This window comes from Mus pahari, chromosome 14 (genome assembly GCF_900095145.1).
Source record: "Mus pahari chromosome 14, PAHARI_EIJ_v1.1, whole genome shotgun sequence".
Taxonomy (NCBI): Eukaryota; Metazoa; Chordata; class Mammalia; order Rodentia; family Muridae; genus Mus; species Mus pahari.
Genome location: NC_034603.1, coordinates 1466137 through 1480986, shown reverse-complemented (window position 1 = coordinate 1480986; position 14850 = coordinate 1466137). Strand labels below are relative to the sequence as shown.

At 44.7% G+C, this 14850-nt stretch overlaps 2 protein-coding genes across 4 annotated transcripts in view; one reads left to right on the top strand and one right to left on the bottom strand.

Moving 5' to 3' along the window:
* The first annotated feature begins 2747 nt into the window (after positions 1-2747).
* On the top strand, positions 2748-7470 carry Efcab9 (EF-hand calcium binding domain 9). Its single transcript, XM_021213960.1, has 4 exons — positions 2748-2929; positions 5764-5912; positions 6596-6772; positions 7239-7470. Exons 1-4 carry the CDS (start codon positions 2794-2796, stop codon positions 7425-7427), a joined length of 651 nt encoding a protein of 216 aa, XP_021069619.1. The 5' UTR covers positions 2748-2793; the 3' UTR covers positions 7428-7470.
* A 3992-nt stretch (positions 7471-11462) lies between these two features.
* The window catches only part of Ubtd2 (ubiquitin domain containing 2), a 64890-nt gene continuing 61502 nt past the window's right edge, over positions 11463-14850 (bottom strand). For 2 of the 3 annotated variants that reach the window (XM_021212397.1, XM_029546634.1), the window contains exon 3: positions 11463-14056. In XM_021212397.1, the coding sequence (XP_021068056.1) occupies positions 13659-14056 (398 nt within the window). In that variant the 3' untranslated portion in view covers positions 11463-13658. The remainder of the gene's footprint in view (positions 14057-14850) is intronic. The other variant, XR_003845177.1, reaches the window with a different exon arrangement.

Here is a 14850-nt window from a genome sequence, read left to right as displayed (position 1 = left end):
GTTTCCCGTGACCTGAAACCCTCTTCTGACCTTCCAAGGCAGTACACAGAAATACATGCAAGCAAAAACATCGACAATACTTAAAGGAAAAAAAATCAATTTAGGGCAGGCATGGTGGCACACATCTTTGATCCCAGCATTCAGGAACCAGAGTCAAGTGACTCTCTGAGTTCAAGGCCAACCTGCCCTATATATCAACTTCCAGACCAGCCAGAGTTACATAGTGAAAGCCTGTCTCAAAAGAACAAGAATCAAGTTCTTTGAGATTTCATTTCTATCAGCAGGAATGCTCTCCCTTAAGATTCACTGTTAGGGAGTTTTGCCAGGGCTGGGTTGTCCCACAGTCAGGGTAGAGAACATCTCCATTGCCTCTCCAGCCAATCCCAATCCCCTCTCCGTTCAAATTTATCTTTCCGGCGCTGGAGACTAAAGCCAGACTCTTGCCCATGTGAGGCAAGTGCTCAGCCACGAACCACACAGTGGCTTGTGTTTAGCTTCTTTTAACTCAGCACATTTCTGATATTCATCATGTTGAATGAATCCGTGGCTCACTCATATTCCACATTAATATACTGTCTCAACCATTGAGGGACAAACAGCTGGGGTTGGGATTTATCCATTTGGTTATTATAAATAAAGCTGACACATGGAAATGATGGAATTGAGGACATCTGACCTCAAAATATGTCACTTTGTTGCTCTTCATTCAATGGGTCCCTGTCCCCTTCCTGTACCTGAGCGAAGGCACAGAGATGCTGAGAATCGACTGAACTGACCCTTACTACCATGACTTAATCCTTTCTGACCTCCTGCCACACTTTCCTACAAGTGACTTTCCATTCTTCACCAAGCCTAAGGTCAAAGGATCTGTTTCACAAGACTACTTCACTCTTGGCACACACCAGTCATAAGTACAGGGTGTTGTCTGATGTTTTAACCAATCAATAATAACATCAGAGGGTCCCATGATTTATAAGCTTAGATAGAACGGTGTGTATGCACACATATATGTGTACATCTATGTGCGCATGTATGCATAGACAGATAACCATATACAAAAGGAGTGTTGTGAGCTGGAGAAGGCCCACAGCCATGGTGTACACACCTGTGTATATACACATTCACACCATAACCAATAAAGTTTTAAAACTCAAAGTATAAGAAATAGAAACCTACAAGTTTGAAACATGAAATGGTTTATGAAACATAATAAATGATACACAGATCTGGTCTCTCTCTCTCTCTCTCTCTCTCTCCTTTGTTGTTGTTTTCAAGAACAGGGATTCTCTGTGTAGCCCTGGCTGTCCCTGGAACTCAGTTTGTAGAGCAGGTTGGCCTTGAACTCACAGAGATCCTCCTGTCTCTGCTTCTTGAGTGCTGGGATTAAAGGCATATTCTACCATGCCAGTGCTCTTCAGAATTCTCAGAAGCAGTTATGGACAATGAATGCTGATGTGGTCTTTAGGGTGTTAGACATGACTACCTGCAGTGTGGGGTGATAATGGTGACGACTCATGTTTTTTAGAATATGTACTCAAACATGTACACAGAAGCTGTTTGGTTTGAAACTTGCTTCCAGATGACCCAGGAACCCTGATGGGTGGAATGAATGTCCATGAGCAGGAACTGGTCTGAACTGATCACTGCTGACCTGAGTGACTGATGCATGAAGAAGCTTGAGTTACTAACCAGTTTGCGCCTGGACAGGCCTGAAACCATCCACTATGAGAAAACAGGGAAACGTTGATAGCGTTAAGCAGGCGTTCTGCTTTGACTTCTGGCTCACTACACTTTGGCCTTTTGAAAATTCCTTTTTGAGGGCTGGAGAAATGGCTCAATGGTTAAGAGCACTGACTGTTTTTCAGAGCACTGAATGTTCTTCCAGAGGTCCTGAGTTTAATTTCCAGCAACCACATGGTAGTTCATAACCATCAGTAATGGGATCCCATGCCCTCTCTGGTGTGTCTGAAGACAGCTACAGTGTGCTCATATAAATACAATAAATAAAATTTTAAAAATACAATTCCTTCTTGAGCGGAGCATAGTTGCATATGCCTTTAGTTCCAGCACAGGGGAGGCAGAGACAAGCGAATCTCTGTGAGTTCAAAGCCAGCCTGGTCTACATAGTGAGTTCCAGGTGGGCCAGGATACTGATTGCAGGACAATATCTTTCTCTCCATATACATATATAATCAAATGTAGGGAACAAACATACTGCTATATATATGGATATTATATATTTTTAACATTTATATAGCATGCATTTCTTCTCTTTGGCTTTGTATTAGTATACTTGTTTGAGGATCTTTCTGTGCATGTGAGTCTCCATTTTTCTTCCTAATGAGCACACCATCTAGCATGGCTCCCCAAGCTGCTGTGGCACTTGGCTTGTCAAGTGGCCCTTCTTGTCTGGACATCCTGTGATTAGAATGGCTGCTTTAGAGGCAGAGAAAAATGCCACAAGAAGTTAGGAGTCAGGTGGTGGTGGCGCACGCCTGTAATCCCAGCACTTGGGAGGCAGAGGCAGGCAGATTTCTGAGTTTAAGGCCAGCCTGGTCTACAGAGTGAGTTCCAGGACAGCCAGGACTACACAGAGAAACCCTGTCTTGAAAAACAAAAAAAAAAGTCAGGAAAGACCCACAGTGAAGCTGGAGAGCGGTGACAAGCCATTCCATTCACTCTTATTGTCCCCTCCAGTTCTGCCAGGTCATCTTGGGGACCCTGTCCAACATTCTAGTTCTGAGGCAGAATTCTCCATTCTGTATCAGGTTGCCAGAGCCTCCGGCTGCCGCCATGAAACTGACTCAGGGGTCTTTCCTGTGGTACCTTTACATGGACAAAATTTATTGCTTACTGTCTTTGAGAAACGTGAAAGCCTTGATGGAGTACTTTCATCTTCTGGATGTGCACCACAGGAACACCTTGAATGGTCAGTCCCCCACCCCCACCCCCTACCCCCACCCCACACGGAGCCCGAACCATCGCCTTAACTTTTATTTCATCTTGTGGAGGAAGCTCAGAAACTGTGGAAGGAGACCGATGGCAGTTCAGTGCAGAGGATTACCTCAGGCTAGGCTAGGCTCTACCCACAGTTCCTTGGATATTCAATGAGCATGTTACCTCCTCCTTGAGGTCCAATTTCTTCTACCCTCTCGTGTTTCTCCCACCTGTCATCTCCTTCCTCCTCCAAGGGTCCTTTCCCACATTCATGTCATTTTGGTTTGTTTCTTTGTTTGAGACCCACTGATTTTAACCGGATTTGTCTGTGCTACTTGGGAGTTCCCAAAACTACTGCCCATCAGCTCTGTAACTGAGTCCATAAACTAACAGAAGGCCAGGCTCAAACACCCTGTGTACTTTCTGAGCCTTGGTTTAGATTTCTAGACCAATCCAACCACCACTGTCACCTCACAGAGGAGTGTCACAGTGAAGAGCAAAGAGCACCCATGAGATTATTTTTTTCTTTTCTTTGTGTGTGTGTGTGTGTGTGACAGGTCTCACTATGTAGCCTTGCCTAGCTTGGAGCTCACAAGAGATCCATCTGCCCCTGCCTCCTAGAGGCTGTAGCTCAGCAGTAGACAGCTTTGACCCAGGCCCCAGCAGTGAACAGAATGGAAGAAACTTAAATGGAAGACACCTTTTCCTCACAAGTGTTGAGCCTGCTTTCCCCTGTGTGTACAGATTGGCACGGAATGGGAGACAACTCTTTCCTGGCCCACAGAAAGGCAGTTTCAGGCACCAAGCTATCCCTCAGAAAGCTGAGCCACACTGTCTCCTCAGGGCATTTGTGGAACAGAGTCTCATCTCCCTAGTAACCACATAATTCCCTGATGACACAATATCCAGAAGGTCCACACCTGCGTATGATCACCAAGGGTAGGGACAGTGACCTGAGAGAGACAGCACAGCTCTTCGTTTTGCTTCCTGGGAGAGCAGCTTTAGGTGTTGGGGATTTGGGTGTCCAGAGTCATCTTACTGCAAAGCAGCACTGATTCTATAGGTACAAGCCCCCAGCATGTCTCCAGGAGCACCCCGCAACCCATGTGTATACAGTATGTTGCTCTGAGTGTTCACACCTGGTAGACCACACAGGACCTTGTGGCCATAGACTCCCTGTGCTCCTGCCTGCTTCCAGCTGAGATTCCAAATGACACAGATGACATTTGTGTCTTACATACTCAGCAGAGCCCAGAGGTAGCTTTTGGCTATTTTGTTGTTGTTGTTGTTGTTTTGTTTTTATGTGCATGTTTGGCCACATGTATGTCTATATACCACTTTTATGCCTCGTACCCATGGAGGCCAGAGAAGGGTGGGGATTCGACTCTATAAGCCAAGCTGGGCTTTCGCTGATGGCAAGCCTTCTGCCTCAGCCTCTGAGTGCTGAGATTTTTTTGGCAGGAGCCACTGCACCCAGGTCTCCAGATAACCTTGGTAATGAAGATTCGAGGGGAAGATGGGCGGGATGGCCACATGGTTGAGGCCAGCTGAGTCTTCACTTAGTGAGCTCCAGCTGTCAATAAGACTGTATCAACTACAAAACTAAAGGATAGAGGAGAAACTACACAGAAAGTCACACTTGAAAATCCCAAAGCCAGGCAGTAGTGGTGCTCGCCTTTAATCCCAGCACTTAGGAGGCAGAGGCCTGAGTTCGAGGCCAGCTTGGTCTACAGATCGAGTTCCAGGACGGCCAGGGCTACACAGAGAAACCCTGTCTCAAAAAAACCAACCCCCTCCCCCCCAAAAAAATGCAAAAACAAATGAAAAGAAAGGAAAAATCCTGTTCTGTAAGCTACAGTTCTTTCCTCGGATATGTATTTGGTTGGGTATGTGTTAAATAATAATGCACAAAAGTATAGTCCACTAGGCTGACTCTGCCACTGAGACCCACAGACCAACAGCAGCAGCTACATCACATCAGAGCTCAGAGCAGCGTGGATTCTGTCCCATGTTACACCTCCTGAAGCAGGGATTGTAGCCTGACAAGCCCCTTAAGCAGCTTGATGGGCTTACAGTGGGTGTGTTACAGCCTTCCTCATCAGGTTCTCAGGGCTCCCTTAAAGCACAGGAAGGGTCCCTCCCTCCATAGCCAGAAGCCTTTGCTCTGAGGAAGCACAAACACTCTTGGGACTCATAGGAGAGCATTTCTCATGTTTTTTGACTTTCCCATTCTGATTAAAAGAACCATGGGGAAAGGCTGAGGTAAACATTAGCATCTTTAAAACTTATTTTGTGTACATGTCTGTATGTGCAGGATGTGTGTGGACACGTGTGTGCATGAGAAGGTCAAGACAACTTTGGGGAGTTCGTTTTCTCCTTTACACTTTTATGAGGGTTCTGAGAATCAAACTCTGGTCTCCAGGCTTGCATGACAAGTGTCTTTCCTGGCAGAGCCATCTTTCCACCCCCAAATGTTAATGTCTTTAGCAAAGTAAGAATGACGCCTTCTCTCCTCTAGCAAAGAGGGCTCTGTCACTCCTCAGCACCTTGCCTGTCATCGGTGACTGAGCATTGACCAGCCCTATGTTGTTTGGGCATGTAAGTCAACTGTCACACAGCTTCCAGACCTTGGCACACTGCTTTCCCACAGCAAAGGCAACTTAAGGCTTGTGGAGTTGTAGAAGGTTCAGCATAAAGCCAGAAGCAAACCATTGTCATTCTTCCTGGCAGCGAACTCCCTGCAAGACTGCTGTCTTATGTGGCTCCGGCTTTAATATTTTAGGACTGTTCTAAAGCACCCCATCTTGCTCTCCTCTCCTTCCCCAGATGTGCTGTTCTTTCATTTCCTCCACCACGTGACTAACCTGAAGAAGACACAGATCAGGATGATATTTGAGCTCCTGGACTGGACAGCTGTAGGAGAGATTGGTTTTGACCAGTTCTATGTGTTGGTTTGCATACTGCTGGCACATCAGGTAAGTGCCAGGGCAGGTGAGAGGGGCTGTCTTCCCTGGTAAAGCAGATACTGAGGGGAAGGCACAGTGGGATACCTTCTCACCACTACATGGTGAAGTGGAAGGAACACCATGGGAAATTCTGTTTTGGCTCCTGACTATCATCAGTCTGGACACTCCAGCACCTTCCCAGTTTCTCTCTTCAGTGGCCACCCATCTTCAGTCCTCCAGTCCTGTCTCACCTTGTAAGGAAAACGTTGCCCCTGCCCACCTTTCTTGGCCTGCCTGTCCTCCAACAGGTTTCAAAGCATTCCCAAGTGCCTCACTCACTCCTGCCCTGGTCCTTTGGCTCAGTCTTTTCTGCGGAGGCTGAAAGAAAAGGAAGAGGTGTGTTCTCTGTGTCTCACCTTGCCAAGAGACACTAGCTTGTGCTCCTTGAGCACAGGGATCTTGCCCAAGTAACAAGGTCAAGGCTTCGAGAGATGGTCGATGCTTGGTGGCAGCTTGGGTTGTTAATTAAGCATAATTGATCACTTCCAAGTTTCTCTTGAGCCTTGTCTCTCTTCATGCAGCCCTTTCTCCAGGTTTGTGAGTTTGCCTTTTGCTCCAAGCTCTCTAGGAAATGTCTTGTGGCTATATAAACAAACCTTGGTGTAACATCTTACAGGTAGCACCAAAATTCTCACACATTTCTCTCAAAACAGAACCATCTGGAAGACCACTTTATGTACCGCCATTCCCGGCCAGTCTTTGAGCTGCTTGATCTGGATGGGGAGCAGAATATAGGTGCGACCAATTTTGAAAACTACAGATTTCTCTTCAATATTAAAAAGCAGGAACTCCGAGACCTTTTCCATGACTTTGACATCACAGGTGACCGAGTAAGTGGAGATTCGGGAATTGTGGGCCTAGGGCCATAGCCTGTGCCAGCAGGCCCTGCCTGGCAGAGAAAAGCTTGGCTGAGTTCTGTATTATGTAGTGTGGACACATCATTAAAGAGGTTTGGAGAAGGTAGTGATAACATGGTGGCCAGAGAAGCATTTATAGATTTGAATAAGCAGAAAGGAAGAAATTCTATGCTAGAACCAACTGAGAAAAGTTCTGAAAAGGCTCTGGGAGGATGGGGACTTCTGTCTTTGTAAAGGGAAGCAGGTGACCACAGTGGTAGCTAAAACCTGACAAAATGACCCTGCTCCCATGGTCTGCAACAGACTTGACTGTTCCTGGGCCCCACTCAGCCTGAAACTGCCCCAATTCCTACACCTCTAAGTCTGTAAGCACCCAGAGTATCACACAATCACCACTTTACTAAATGTTGTAATATTTTTCTCCCTCACCCAATCATAGCTGCTTAATTACAAGGAATTTAAGCTGTATACAATCTTCTGCACAGACAAATCCATAGACAGAAAGAAAAGGAGGAAAGACAGAGAGGCAGCGAGAGAGAAAGAGAAAGAGAAAGGGAAAGATAAAGAGAAGTACCTTCACCTCAAGAAGATATATTCATCTATGGTAAGCCACAGGAGTCTCCTGTGACACAGAAGTGAGCATGAATAATTAAAATGACCATGGCCACAATGAAGTAGAGCATTGAAGTGCATGCCTGTCTGTCTGTCCGTTTCATTTATTGACTTGGGATCAGGCTGGTCTCAGACTCACAGAGGTTCTCCTTGAGTACTTGGATTAAAAATGTATTCTATTCAAACTCAGTACTTAATTTTTTTTTTTAAATCTGGGTCTTATGTAGCGCAGGCTGGCTTCAAACTTACTAAATGGTTGACGTTCACCTTGAGCCCCTGCTCCTCTTGCGTCCAACTCTCAAGTGCTAAAATTACAAGGTGTGTTCTTTCATGCCCAGCTACCGAAGAGGGTGTCTATGTCTTAGCTACACTTTCAGCCCCCAGTAGCCATGCTGTTCATAGGACCGTTTTCTGCTTTTTAGCAGGCTGTGCTCACAGAGACCTGATGGCTGTGGAGCCTCTTAATTGCCAACCAGGATGTCAGCTACCCACATACATATCTCCTGTCAAGAATGTCAGTTCCCAGGGAGGTCTTGGAACTTAAACTTTACTAGACCCCCTCCTCAAAATGTAAGTCTTATTTTAAATAGATGCAGGTGACTCTCTTATGTTGGGGTCCATCCCAGGGGCAGCTTATAAAAGCAGATACCATAAAAGCTTATACACAGGTGCAGGAAGTGCTGTTGGGTAGTTAGTTCAGGTCCAACCTTATTGTGGGCAAACAAAACAGTTCCACTGACTTCTACTGCGATTGGTTTTCAAGGGCACAGAACATAATCAAACATGTAATCAATCCTGGCATTAGAAAGTTTCTTTATGATGGCAGGATATCCATTTATTTTACCTAGGACCTAACATTTATGACATTCTAATTGACCTCAAGATAACCAGAGACTTTGAGGGTCCCCAATACCACTGACCTGATACTCAATACCATAATCAAACCTGGTATGCCACCAATGTATGAAGATACAGCTCACCCAAGACCCTTATCTGCAAGTCAAACTGAGAATCATGAAATCCAGCTATTTATTGCAAAGCCTCATTAACAAACAGGGGATTTGGCTAATAGGTTTGTGAACAAGATAAATGCAATTGGTTGTAGGTGCTTCTTGCCATGGTACCACAGTGAGAAGGGAACCCGGAAAAACCAAATCCCAGATAGAACTGGTCATTTCAATCCCTTCTTTAGAGATAAAGGTATTGCTTTGGGGGAATTGCAAGCAACCTCATCAGTCCCTATGCCCTTCCAACAACAGTCTGTGGTTACTACAGTGTCTGTGCCAGGTAGCCAGGGACACTAGGCACTGTGCAGGCTGGCACTCCAAAGTGAAAAATGACAGCCAGAGACTGGCCAAGCAGAAAGGCCTCACCACTGAACTTATGCTACAGTGTTAGTTCTCTTTTGAGACTAGATGGCTTCTGTCAGGGGGCAGCTTTAGGGTCTAGGTGTGATTCTTTGGGAAAACACTCCAGAGGCCTTTGATGGTCCCAGATGGTCTTGAGCTGTATAAAGGATAATGGCTCCCAGAACAGATATAGCACTATATCCTTTACTCAGAATGGAGGTGAGGGAGGAGGTGGGAGAGCTCAAAAGAGTAGTTAACTTGTCTTTTCTTCCATGGGAGTCAGGGGACACTAAAGGTTTAATGAACAGAACATTAGAATCAGATTTTTTTCTCCTTTTTTAGGATTTATTTATCTTTATGTGAGTACACTATAGCTGTCTTCAGACACCCCAGAAGACGGCATCAGATCTTGTTATGGGTAGTTGTGAGCCATAATGTAGTTGCTGGGATTTGAACTCAAGATCAGTCAGTGCTCATAACCGCTGAGCTCTCCAGCCCAACATCAGATTTCTGTGGAAGCACTCAGGGTGTGTTATACACATGTGGAGGCCAGAAGACAGCTTGTAGTTGGTTCTGATCCTTCTTGTGTGTTACAAGGGTTGGTTAGGTTTTGGGGCAAGTGCCTTTACCTGCTAAGCTATCTTGACACCCCATCAAAATGCAAAACATTCCTTTTTTAAGCATCTTCATGATGGGTCAATGGCAATTGTGTTTTTTCAGTGCCCAAGGGCTGAGACAGATTGATTGAGAGGGCATCTTGGGCTTTGTAGTAAGACTGTCTCAAGGCACAAAACTCCTGGTAGTTCTAGAAGGGAGTCAGGAATTATTTAATTTATAAATGAGATTCTGTGTAAAAACTAAAATTCAAACAAATCAGTCAAACAAATCTAGTTTCTGTTGGGACTAGAAATACAAAGAAAATAACAAATCTGAGCTTGCTCTGCTTTAGAGCATTTTATTTCAGATTTATATATTTCATGTGCTTGAGTAATTTGTTTGCTTGAGCATGTATGACCGCACACTGTGTGAATGCAGGCTGCCCTCAGAGGTCAGAAGAGAGCATTGAAAAGAGTCACAGAGAGTTGTGAACTAACATGCTGGTGCTAGGAATCAAACCTGGGTCCTCTGCAAGAACAAGCTTTTTGTTTTATAAAGAGTTCCAAGTTGTTTTTAATTAAATTTATTTATTTTATGTACATGAGTACACTGTAGCTGTCTTCAGATACACCAGAAGAGAGCATCAGATCCCATGACAGATGGCTGTGAGCCATCCTGTGGTTGCTGGGAATTGAACTCAGGACCTCTGGAAGAGCAGTCAGTGCTCTTAGCCGCTGAGTCATCTCTCCAGCTCCAGCTTTTCTTTTTTTTCCCTAGTGACTTAAAAAAAAAAAATAGCAATGAATGCACAGGGCTTGGAGAGTAGTTCAGCAAAGTGTGATACTTGTGAGGTCCTGGGCTCCATGCTGTGTATATCAATGCTTTGTGTCTGCAGTTTTCAGACTGCATTCCAAGTTCCTAGTCACACGAGTGTTCTGGAGTACAGGCAATGGGGAGGGGCAGGTGGACACTATGTGTGCGACTCTGGTCTGGTAAAGGTTTTAGCCCAAGTCCACAGGCAGATTCTTCCACACCACTGACTGTTAGAAGGAGCTTTGAGGGGCATTAGCTAAGCAAAGCAGTCACCTCTTCCCCTAGTGCTTGGTTCTCATGTATTCTCCCCATCCTAGACCCCACACTTCAGACTAAACAAAGCCAAATCAACTGTGTCCAACCTCTGACAAGTTACAGTCTCCTGCCACAGAACTAGAGACGACAGTCTAATAGGTCCTATCACAAGAGACCCCCCAGGGCAGTCACAGGATACTAACCATCTCCAAAGATGCTATCAGCTGGATTCCCTTTCTAAGGAAAATGCACAGGGTCAGACCAGCTGAGTGATGCCCATTTGCTAAGAAGGCTATCTTTCCCCCACCACGAAAAAGATGAAAATTATCAAGCAGCTTCAGGAGAAGGGGCCACGGTCTAATCTTTCACACTCATAAGCTCCAGAAAACAATGAAGTAGTGAAAGAAAACTAAATGAGAGTCTAGTATCCTTTGGAATGGGGAAGGCCCTTTAAGAAACCCAGAAGCCATAAAAAGTCCAACAGATGATGTGTTGTTAAAGAGAGGAACTCCCTTCTTCGGCCCTGGCTGGCTGGGAACGCCACAGGCAGAGCAGGCTGCCCTCCAATTCAGTTTGCCTCTACCGCCCAAGTGCTAGGGTTAGAGGTGAGCACAACCACACCTGATGAGACTTAAAAAAATTGACTATGAAAAACTTGAAAAATTTCCACAACACACACAAAGTAAGATAAACACTCCTCTCCACCCCATAGTTTGTGAATGCAGAGGCCAGAGATGACACTGGGTGTCACTCCTCTCAAGGCAGGGTGCTCACTGAAACTGGAACTCCCCAGTTTGGCCCAACTGGCTAAGTGTTGCCTTGGCAGCACAGCAAGTAGTAGCAACTGAGCCATGGTGAACCTATTTTAGACCAAGGCAGCAGTGCTGGCGAGGCACACCTCTAAGTGACCTGCCGCACGTGGTGGAACAGAGCTTAGGTTTGGAGATCACTATCGGTTTTAGAGAGAACACTTCTCACTTCCCTATAGGATGCAGGAGACTGCCGCTGTATAGAGAAATAATGGCAAAGACAAAGAGAAAAGTTGAATTTTTTTTTTTTAAAAAAGCACAAAACCCCTACATACTAAAATGATACACATCAAGTATTGATCCAATCTTACATCGACCTATTGACAATTACCAGCACCATGTTTTTTTCTCACCTAGGTTATTAACCTATTGACAATTTCCAGCACCTAGGTTTTTTTCTCACCATGCCTGGAGGATCGTTATTCAAAGTATATGTTCCTTTAAAATTTAAACAAACAAACAAACAAACAAAAAAACAACCCCCCCCCAAATCTCTTAGGACAAACCCTCAAGAAACAAACAAGACCTTTTAACAATCAGGTTATTCATGACACCATCAAATTTCCTTTAGAAAAATAATAGGTTTAAGCACTTTTCCAACTGATGGACTTTGAGATACTGTTATTCAATGCGACAAATGAACCAACCTTCTTGATGGTGGGAGGGAGATGCACTGGAATACCCTAGAGCCTCCACATGGAAATGTGGGCATCCTTGGTTGCTCAAGCTGTGTACTTCTGAATTTAGACCAGTCACCACCAAATCTAAATTAGATACAATCACAAACTGTAAATGATGAACAGAATTGGGGAAATGGTTAAAGTTCTCAGAAATTTAAGTTATAATTATAGATATAATTAAACGGGCTATAAGAAATTTAATACTTAAAAATGACATTATAAACTACTTAGAGGTTTCATTCTGCCACTAAAATTATGAATGGCATTTTACATCCTAGTAGGTGCTTGAGGTTTGGCATTTCCTGACTGGGAAAAGCAGACCCTGTCCCATCTACTGCTCATCTCACAAACCGTCAGAGACTGTGTGGCCACATGGTAGCCTCCTTCTCAGGGAACCAACTCTTTTTTTAAGACACAGATTCACTAAGTAGCTCTGGCTGGCCTAGAACTAGCTGTGTATTCCAGGCTCGTCTCAAATTCTGAGATCTGCCTCTTTCTACCTCCCAAGGCCCAGGATTAAAGGCAGGTACACCATGCCTGGCAAAACCAGCTTTTAAAAGGCTCCAGATTAAATATAACCCTCGGCAGCTTTCTCCAGAGAAGGTCAGCCTGATTCACTATGTTCAGTCCCTTAGCCCAGTGTAGATGGAGGTTAATTCACCTTTGTTGGGAAGGTGTGGGAGGAACCCTGCCACCACAGTGACTGGAGTCAGAGTCAAGTGAAAGCACTCCAGGCTAGAGCTAGGCGCTACCATCTGTTCCCACCAATGCAGTTTAAGTGACACTAGTTAGCTATCACACATGAACAGTTTGAATTGGAATTTTCTCCAAAGCTTAGAATAGGCACAGTTTTCCAAGGACCAGGCAGAGAGGGTTTTACTCACATTCCCTGCAGGCAGGAAGGAGAAGATGGCTTTTCATTCTTGACTGGAAGCAGCTATACTCCATTTCTGTCTTGCCTGGCCCAGAAATATATAGGCGGGGCCAGGCAGCTACAGAAATGGTCACACAGAGGGGCAGGATCAGCAAAGGCATGACATAGTAGCTACCTGTCAAGCCTGGGTACCACAGATATGTTAAGATTACTATGAAGCAAGACTAGAGACTTCTCAACTGAGAATACAAGCTCGAACTACTTACTAACGTGCTGCCCAGGGCTCCAGAGGGTGCCCACTGCCAGCGTGACGGCCGCAGGACTGAGTGCAGGTCAACAGGGAGCAGAACTTGGTGGGAGGGGAAGGAACACTGACAACCCCCAGTCTCACTACAAACCCAGAAGAGAAGCAAAACTCTATGCTCTTTTAGGTTCCACTTAAAAAAAAGTTTAGGTTTTGTAACTGTTATTGATGGTTCTGGAAAAAAATAATTGGACATATATGTCATAAAAAATTCTGTGTCCAAAAGGTGCTTGGTGCTGTTTTTGATGGGTCTGGTGTCTGTTTACATTCGAGATCATTTAAATACAGCCATTACACAGTTGATAAATGTTTTAAAATAAATGGTTATCTATTTCTTAACTGTCTTTCAAATTAGAAATTGTAATTATAAGAGTATCAGAGGCTGGCTCTGTGTGTTTTATTATTTTTGTTGGTCTCCATCACAGATGGAATTTTTCACTGGTAATTCCTCAGAACTAATCCATTCATAGGGAATTCAGAGCAGTGAAAATAAATTTCACGCCTTAGAGTAAGAAATGGTAACAATAAAAAGGAGCCAAGGGATCTTGGAAGAAGGCTAGCCCAGCTCAGTTCTCCACTGGTGTTGGGGTTTGTACAGGCTGGCTCACTATAACCTGCACCACATAGTCCTTGGGGATTTTCAGCTCCTCCAGCTTCATCTTATCAGTGAGAGGCCGGCCAGAGAAGAACCACCGCTGGCTGCCTGGCTCCACACCCTCTGTGGCATGTAAGCGCCTCTTCATGTGAAACACTGTGTCCGTGCTGCGGACCACAAGCTTGAGGTCCTTGCCCGTGGAGAGCCGCAGACGGAGCTGAGATTCGTGTCCAGAATTGGGAGGTGGCTCGGGAATATCCAGAGTCTCTACGTCACTCTTGTCCTCTATCATGTTGATTGGGGGTGCCAGGCAGTAGACTGGCAGCTGGTACCGGTTCCCCAGCTCATCGTAGCACTCTGTCAGTGCACCTGCAGAGAGAGGGGACAGGACAGTTTCAGTGAGTGTGCTTCTTTCTACTCAGTGCTGTCAGCCTTGTCACTCTCATCATAAACTCTGACAGGTATGCTGCTAGGGAAACAGAGCAGGAAAGCCAAGAGAAAAGCTCTAAGAAGACTCTGGCAGACATGGAGACCTGCAAGTTGATCACTGTGGATCCTCACTCCCTCCCTGCTAATAGAAGAAAACTCCTTGTGCTTCCAGCAGTGGGAACAAAAGAAACCACATGCAGGACTGCATGAGGTGCAGCTACACATGTATCGACATTAAAAGAATCGTAAAAAATACTATGAATACCCCCATGCCTACAAACTTGATCCACTAGATGAAATAATTCTCTGAAAAACATTCTCTGACGAAGCTGACAAATGTAGAGGTAATCTGAATAGGCCTTGTCTACAGAAACTGATTCAGTAACTAAACTTTAAAACAGAAAGCACCAACTCCAGATGGGTTCAACTGTGAATTCTGTTGAACAACATTAAAGTAAGAAATTATAACAACCTTCTAGTTTCACAAGATAGCAGAGACACTTCCTAATGCATTCTATGAAGTATTACCTTAATGCTAAAGGAACAAAACAACACAACACAAAAAGCCTCTAAAGGCTAATATCTCAAGAAAAGTCTGAAATATCTTCAACAAAATATGAGGTAAGTCAAATACAACACTAAAAAAAATTACATACCACTCCCAAGTCAAAATTTATTCTAAGTATTCAAGACTGGCTCAATCTTTAGATATTAGCTAATTCATAGCATTAGGT